Source organism: Perissodus microlepis, chromosome 1 (assembly GCF_051167445.1).
Source record: "Perissodus microlepis isolate ML-2025 ecotype Zambia chromosome 1, ASM5116744v1, whole genome shotgun sequence".
NCBI lineage: Eukaryota > Metazoa > Chordata > Actinopteri > Cichliformes > Cichlidae > Perissodus > Perissodus microlepis.
In genome coordinates this window covers 11008354-11016989 of record NC_140461.1, presented here as the reverse complement: position 1 = coordinate 11016989, position 8636 = coordinate 11008354, and the positions used below count along the sequence as shown (strand labels likewise).

General features: G+C 40.2%; 1 protein-coding gene across 5 annotated transcripts in view; it reads right to left on the bottom strand.

Annotated features, from left to right (window-relative positions):
• Positions 1-1926: 1926 nt before the first annotated feature.
• The window catches only part of shf (Src homology 2 domain containing F), a 94052-nt gene continuing 87342 nt past the window's right edge, over positions 1927-8636 (bottom strand). For all 5 annotated transcript variants that reach the window (XM_084929855.1, XM_084929839.1, XM_084929832.1 and 2 more), the window contains one exon: positions 1927-5403. In XM_084929855.1, the coding sequence (XP_084785981.1) occupies positions 5217-5403 (187 nt within the window). In that variant the 3' untranslated portion in view covers positions 1927-5216. The remainder of the gene's footprint in view (positions 5404-8636) is intronic.

Below are 8636 nucleotides of genomic sequence, written 5' to 3'. Positions count from 1 at the left end.
CACAAATCTGCCCAATTATTCCCACAGTGACCTGGGATTCAGGTAATGAGCAAGGTTCTGGAGCGTGTCATTAAGGGCAATATATTAGGCCAATAGAAATCATCAATGCCAGGCCTTTTGAAATGGTGTAAAAGCTTGTCTAATCAAGCAGCTTCGCAGACAAGCAGAACATTACCAACACTATTCTCTAGATGAAATCCTCTGACGTGCTGTTGCAGGAGGATAGGATAGGGCTGGTATAATGGCTTCCATACACTTTTGTTTTTCTGAAAGGAGGCAACTCACATGTTATTAACATAAGGTCTGTTACCTGAGATTGCTTTCTGCCCATCGTGACTGAGCAGAATATGAAATGAGCTTCTGATAGACACGAGGCCATTTTATCCCCTTGTGGCCCATTCATTGCTTTCAAGCCATGCTTGTATTCGTTAGCCTTCTTTTGCGGCACACTTTTTGCCCACAAAAGGTTCTTTGATGCATTTCATCCAGGGTGCTTTAACCCTTCACGGAGCTTCTCTTAAGGAGAACAGAGCTGAAGCAAAGAGAAGGGTAAATATTCTAGAAAGACTACTGGGGGGAGTTTCTGAGGGTACAAAGCTTGCTCCAACAATCCAAAGACATGCATTTCAGTTTAACTGGTGATTCTAAATTAGCTTTAGGCGTGGATGTGAGAGTGTGAGATTGTCTGTCTCTCTGTGTTAGCTCTGTGATGGACTGGCAACCTGTTGAGGGTTTTCCCCATCTCTCTCTGTGGCAGCTGGGATAAGCTCCAGTTCCCAGTAAGTGGTTAAAAAAATTGAAAATGCAAAGTTCTGTTTTAATTGTCTTTTTTTGACCGAGGTTATGAGTCAGATTAATTTGTGTTGGGTATGAGAAAATGAAGGAAAATGTAAACCGACAATGTTCACTGTCATTTTTCATTTTATAGTTCTGCTAAGAAATTGCTGGGGAAAAAAAAATACACAGAACAATTTGATTTAAACTAACCTAAAGTTGTGGCTTTTGCATAGTTAGGCGAGGCAGTAGCTGCAAATGTTTCTCTGCAAGTGACTGAAAAACCATGCAAATCGCAAAACTATTTATGCTGTCACAATGCAGTCCTTGAAGTGATTTTATGGTAAGGGATTTTGAATTTCACTGTTCCAATTACCTTCAACAGCTGGACTCGGCATATGATAGTGCCATGGTGAACTGTCTGGTTGAAAAGTAAAGAACGAACAGAAAACAGTGCAGCTTTTATCCATTTACAGGAAGTAAAATTTTTAGAAAAGTTAAAAAACAAACAAAAAACTTAATCCTTTGTTGTCACATTAAACAAATTAATGGCACTGATTTTTTTTTTTTTCTTTCTAGCAGTTGTTTCAGAAAATTTTACAGACCTATGAATAAAACCATCACCAGGGAAAATTAACAGTTGGCCAAGAAATGGCTGCTCAATCTGTCACTTGAGGTTTTTTCCAAATGCTAAAAAAAATCATGTATTATTCACACTCTGTAAAATCTAGGAAGGATGACTACACCTTACATATAATTCTGATGTACAATAAAGGCCGAAAGATGTGATTAAAGGGAACCGGGAAACTAAATGTAGGAAACGCTGCCAATTAAACTTCAAAGGCAAGTCAAGATAATCGTACTGGAATGAAGAACAGAGTGAAAAATATATTACGAGAATGCAACAAAGTGGATCAATAAAGAACAACAAGGGTTTGCAGTACTGGCTTGATAATAGCTTCAGCATTCTGTCCTTGACTCAAACAATGGTCGCTCTTCACTGTTTATTGAAGGGCCTCACCATGGTAACTGGTCATGGCCGAGATTCTGAAAAGGGTCTTTTTTTCCCCCCGCTTCTTTTACCAAATAATTACGAGTTTGCTTTATTGATCTGAGTCAGTGTAAAACAGGGACTGTCAAATCAAACTCAACTTTATTTTTGAAATGTATTTATTTTGTATTTATTTTGAACCTTGATGCCTCTATGTCCCCATACAATACATTCAATATATACATTTGGCCATGAGGGACTGTACAGAGATATGTTGAAGTAGTGCATACATACATGGCACGAAAATGTACACAAAGAAAACTCAAAGTTTCCACTTTACCACAGTAAAGTCTCAGGGCAAGTCTGTGCCTGATGGCTGCTTACACCAGTGCACACACATGCGCGCACACACACTCACTCATTCAACAAACACTGCTTCAAGCATGCACATTGTGTGTGTACGTACACCAACACACACAAGCTTTAAGACACTTCCGAGGGAGGAGAAGGGTTCTTTCAGCTTCTCATAAATAGATACACAAACGTAAAGAGAGCGTCTACTGACTGCATCACCCTTTTTTCAAGAACACCCTCTCCTCTGTCTCCTTTATTCTTCTTCTACATCTTTCCATCTTCTTACTCTCCAAAGCTAAGGCCTCTCTCTAGACAGTGCTGCCATCATACGCAGGATCTTTCCTATAGTAGGGTAACACTCATCAGCAGCAGTAACTTAATAAAGAGCTACTTTCAACATTTGATCTCTTAAGTAGTGAACATTCGCAACATAAAGAATTCAACACACACACAGTTAATTTTAAATTTGCATTTCCTATTTGGATATCTTCTCTCGAGAAGCACATAGGTCCACTTCAACAATGCACTATTCCTCGATAAAGCTGCAGTGCCATGATGAGACACCCTCATGCGATAACAGCACCTGTCTCTTCACTTAATGCACCAGCAAAATATACCTCTAAATACATACCACATTCTGCAGTTTATTTTTTACTAATGCCACTCTAGTGATTAAATTTCTTCCTGGCAGACATCTTGTACCATCACATTTGTCATTAACATTTGTAGGAGGCACACACCTGACATTTTCCCTTCAATGACTGTAGTTTATAGTTGCATAGCACACAGCAGAGATAGTGTTAAAGCCAAAAGTTAATTTGGCTTTATACAGAGTGGTCATGCTCACATAAGCCAGTTTCTAACTCTTAGTGTCTGTAACTTTTAGGTAGGACTAAAGCCTCTCCCCCCCAACTTTTTTTTCTAATTGCTCATTAAACCAATGAGTTTTTCAGCTCATAAAAAGTGTTAAAGTTTACCAATGAAGAAGAAGTTTGGTCACACATGCATCAGGCAGCCTTATTAAAATCACTTCTCAGTGCGACTACTGTTGGAAAATCGGCTTATAATTTGTCAGTAACATTAGAAGCAAGCATGTCATTACTTTGAGTTGTTAAAATCCAATCTGCTTAATGAAAGTATACAGGAAGAACGGGGGTAATAAAAAAAACCCAACAACAAACAAATAAAAAAAAAAATAATAGTAAGCCATAGGTGGGGGAGGGGGGGGGGGGGGGGGTAGAGGTGACAATCTAAGAGGTTTGAGCTGTACCTGTCACCAGGGGCCAGCGGGGTTAAAAAAAAATAATAAGAAGAAGAAAACGACTGCAATTCTGAGTGTGTGCACACATTCTCATGTGCATACAAATACTGCACACACAGACCTGTTGGACACATGCATACTCACGCTTACACCTAGTATAGACATCTGGAGATTTTAATGAAAAGTGGAAGCATGACAGGTTGAAGGTAGGTGATTATCCGGTTTGGACACGCTGGACTGTAATCGATGTGTGTGCGGACGGGTACGCAATCGTCTCTCACACGAGGTTTGACAATCCTGTTGGACAGGAGACGCGGTGACTCGTGTCCCAGAGTGAGGCCACCGAGGCAAACTTGCACTTAGCAGAACTGGAAACAACAAAAATGCTGAAGCACCACAGCAAAAGAGGCAGGAGTAGTCCCATAAAACACGATCACGTTGGCACAGAACGATGAGGGTGGGGGGGAGGGGAGGGGGGGAGGGCCAATCACAAAGGAGTAAAACATCAGTAATAATCACCCCAGAATAAATTACAGTCACAGAACAATTGTTAAAAGCAGAATTAGAAATCAACTGATCTAGCGGACTGATTTGACCCATGCATTTTATAAGGCATTAACCAAACATTTCTTACTGACGTTGCACAGTATTATAATAGTGACTATACATACAGTTGCTGATCTGAAAAAACAAAAACAAAAAACTGCTTGTGTTTTCATAAAACAAATCTCAGATTAATTGTATATATATATATATATATAAAAAAAAAAGCATATTCCTAAAACTAATGATGCATTCTTTAAGGGAATTGGGAATGTCGAAGAGAGAGCAGATCGATGTCTGCAATCCCATTGTACCTATTGATCTGCACATGGGCGAATGAAATTGATTTTCTGAGGTAGACAATACAAGCATATTTCATTCTCCCGATGCAAAGCCATTCTAAGCAGGGGTAGTGGGGATAATTTGGACAGGCTCTGGTCTTTAGCCTCAGCCAAATGTACTGTGTCAGATGGGTTGACCCATCCATCATGCTCTCCTGCCTGTCTCAACACCACGGTACTTACATCGTCACTGGTGTGATAGACCCACTCAATGATGGATAGCAGACAACATGCACTATGACAAGATAGAGAGATCAGTCTGCACAGCTCACAGGCTTGTTGTTTCCACGCAGCTGGGGACGCTTCATTCATACACAGCCAGTTTATTTAATATCCCGGCCACTGTATGAGGCACACGTGGACAATATCGCTCGACATGCATCATAAATGTTGCTTCCCTTACAGAGGTCTTATAATCTTCAAATCCCCTTTGCAATATGATTACAATAGCAACAGAGCCTAACCGAATGAGACACTCAAACAAACATTTCAAATATAATCGTCATTTTGTGTACTCACAGGACACAGGGTACAACAGTTTATGCTAAAAGGTAAATCCCAGTGACAAACGTTAAGTTGTACCTTTCTTTTTCTTTACATCTTAAGTGCTATGGGTAATCAGCTCAACAGTCAGTGAAATGATGTTCTGTAGATAGTCAGTCTGATCTACTAAGCAGATGTCTATCATAAATAAAATAAAATAACATAAAATAAAATAAAATAATAAAAAACTTCTGCAAATCTGAGTCTGTATGTATGAGATAGTAAGCAGAGGGCCTTCAAACAGGTCTGGAATCTGTTGGCCAGTGAGGTGAGTCAAGATCAGCAGTTTAGGATGCCACTGTTCATCTTCCCGTGAGCCTAGTGGGCTCTTTCCAGAGGGACAGGAAACAGCGAGCCACAGGTTGGCCCAAAGTACTGCAAAGCAGATGCCTGCAAGAGACCTGGAGCACTATAGTGTCCTGATGGCTACAGGGTAGAGCAGGGACATATGTTCAGCACCCTTGATGGGCAGCTTGCGGCTGGAGTAGAAATGGATGATCTCAGGCACGCTGTCGAAAGGGCAGCTGTTCTGGCCCAGGATGTACTTGTTCTCCTTGGTCCGTGACAGCTTCATGTGCATGAAGCCCTGGCTACTCCTGGAGACAGAGGAAGACAGAAAAAGCTCAAAACAAAATTCTGATCTTTACAAGACAAAACCAGATTATTTTTATCATGCTCTGACACAAAAAATCTTTGAAAAAAATAATTTGTTTTGTCCCCACTCCCTATATTTCGGGAGCAAAGAGGCCTTTCCTTGCTTCAGGCTCTGTCCTTTCACCCAAAAATGAATTTCATGACAGTCCATTGAGCTGACGTAAAGACATTTCACTCAAAACCACAAATGTCAATCTGATGTTGTTGCCAGTCAAGCCAATTTGTAGATGTTCTAAATACTGTAGTTGGGAGATATCAGTATGGATCAAAGCTACGTATTGACCGATTAGCGAGCAGACTGATATTGCCATTCCTGGAGTCACACCACAAGCATGCCTTAAAAAACGCTCACAAGAGACAACAAGTATGTCAAAAGCATCAATCTATGGGAGTCCCAACAGATATCCTCTTTTTTCAGCTTCCCCTCATTTACTCCTCCAGTAGTTGTTCCCCACAGTATGTGACAGCGCTCTGAAAGCTGGATTATCTCTGATAACTTTGGAGGTGTCAGGGGAGGGGACTAAAAGGCAGGTTGCTTAAGGTGCTGGGTTTCACATGCAGTGCATAAGGATGAGGCTAATGAACCCCCAGTATAAATCACTCAAGCTACAGCAATAAATGCACAGCAAATTAAAAGCTCCCCGCGTGTTCCAAGGAGCCTTCGATCAATACATTTTACAGCTTGCCAGTAATCTTCTGCTTTAAAATAGAAAATTACTTTTTTTTTTCCCCACTTGGGAAGAGATGCAACAGTAAGCTTTAGCGAGTAAGTGACACAAAACTAATGTTCACTGTAGCCTGTTTTGTAAATATTCTCTTTTAGTAATTTGACTTTACAGACTACATTAGCAAAACAGCTTTTTCAATCAGCAGCTAATGCCTCCAGCAGGTTATGATTGCGTTAGGCACAGTTCATTGACATTATAACCTGTCCTCAAAAATAAAGTGCACCAGCACCTGCCTAACATTTATTTTTTGGAAAATAAACTCTCGTGCAAAAGTTAAGAGGGGAAAATATGTTAACCACATGTAGTAATAAAACTCCTATTTTTCACTAACCTATCAAGCAAGGATAACAGCGGTAAAGGTATTTACTTATGAGGCCAGTCAGTATAATCTACACTATTCCATTCTGTGCTTCAAAGTTTATACTGAGCAGGGCTCTTGTGAAAACTGTGAAAATGCAGGTTTAGTATATAGAGAGTGTGGAGATATTCTAACCACAACAGACAGGAGCAGTGGGCTGTCAAGGCTGTTGATGAGGCTGCCACATGAAGCAACTACAGCAAATAAATTTATGTTTTTCCACAGTAAATATATGCATATTTTTGTAGTTATGCCCATTATCTTTGATGAACAGGAGTGACAACTTGGCTTTAGGCACCTGAAGCATCAGGCCGTTCTTTACTTATCTCCTAATTGCATGTTTGATGCCGGTGGATATGTTCTCTCTCTGATGCACAGAGAAAACCCAGAAGAAAGATAGCAGTAAGATGAAAGGAAAAACAAAAAAACCAACAACAAAATACATATACACATATACATACATATACATACATACACATATATACATATACACACACACAGGTTCAATTTAGGGACACTGATCAGGAATAAAGCACAGATTTTTCTTGATTTTAACAGATAAAGTGTGTGTTTTGGGTTTAGCATGATTGAGAATATTACTATAAATATCCAAAATATTTCAAAGCTAGTTCGGAGCTTTTTATGTGTAAGAACTGAAACAAAAAGCTGCAGGATTTCTAAGCCATTAAACTGAAATACACACGAGTGCCACCTCTCCATTATTGTGCAGATTTCCAAATTTCCGTTGCCACGGGTCTCTAAAATGCTATGATTCTGCAAATGGTGCTTTCAGAGCTCATTTCCAAAAAAAAAAAAAAAAAATCTTTCCTGCAAAGTGCATTTGATGAATCTTCACATGGAGCGCTGGGAGAAAGGTGTTAGGTTACACAGAGGCACACTTAAAAAGGCAAACACATCAATAGCATCATTTTTAGATTCCCATCTGATTTTCCAGTTGGTGCTCAAAGCTGCTTATTATGTTACAGTCCTGCAGAGACAGAAACCAGGACAACAGAGCAACACGGCAGTGTTGCTGATAAAATGAATACGGGGCTATTTTTGAAAAGACAGGCCTTTGTGGTGTTATCATAACACTGTGTTCGTGAACTTATATTTGTCTAATCAGGATTAATCTGACTGGGGAGGTGTGCTGTCTTGTTTATTGAGGTTTATGACTTTGATTTAAACTGAGTACCACTCAGAGCAGGAACAGCCTGACAGCAATCACAGCTTATCTTCACCTTCCATATATTGGATGGCTTCATGATTGATACTCTCTGTGTTATGAATCTAAGGCAGCAGAAAAAGCAAAGTCATATGCCAACAAGATAGTGAACCATAGCAAAAGGGCTGACCTTTTTAAGCCTTTCTGGGCATTGGATGTCGTATGTACTCATGATTTTATATTAGCATACACTAAACCTCCCTGGGATGATACCATTCTGTACGTTATCGACGCTAAGGTAAGTGGGTGAAGTGGCAGACAAATAAACATACAAACAACTCTTGGCATAGTTTTGTTCTTCGGCCGAGAAAGGTCAGGCTAATTTTTGTGCTCTATGCAGTCATTCGTCTATTATGTGTCATAATATGAAGCTGGCATTTTGCATCTAAAAATGTTCAAGGTGTTTGGAGGTGTTCCAGCAATAGAACACACCAGTAAGTTGCTAAGTTACCCCATTTACCCCACTGGCATCAAACAGTCTTTGAGATACATTTCCCCTCCTCAACCAGTGGAAACAGGCTCTGCAGAGCTCTCTCGTGACGTGAAAAATGAAATGACACTGTGCTTTGAAAGCCCTGTGAAGGCTTTAATACAACTCAAATACCAAAAAAAAGGTTCTCTCCACTGAGAGTAAAGAAGAGGAGCAGGTGAGGACAGGTGAACATAAAAAGGGGTTTAGGAGGGCAAAGCAGACAAAAAATGCTTTCCGTAAGGCCAGAGGACTCTTGAGGCAGGAGGTCTCAGTGACGTCTGTCTTTATCAATAATGCAATACACATATGTGGCACCTCGCGGCCTCATACATTTTTCAGTAACCTCAGACATGTCGGATCTTCACCTTGGGTTTCCACTCATTTTCTGTGGC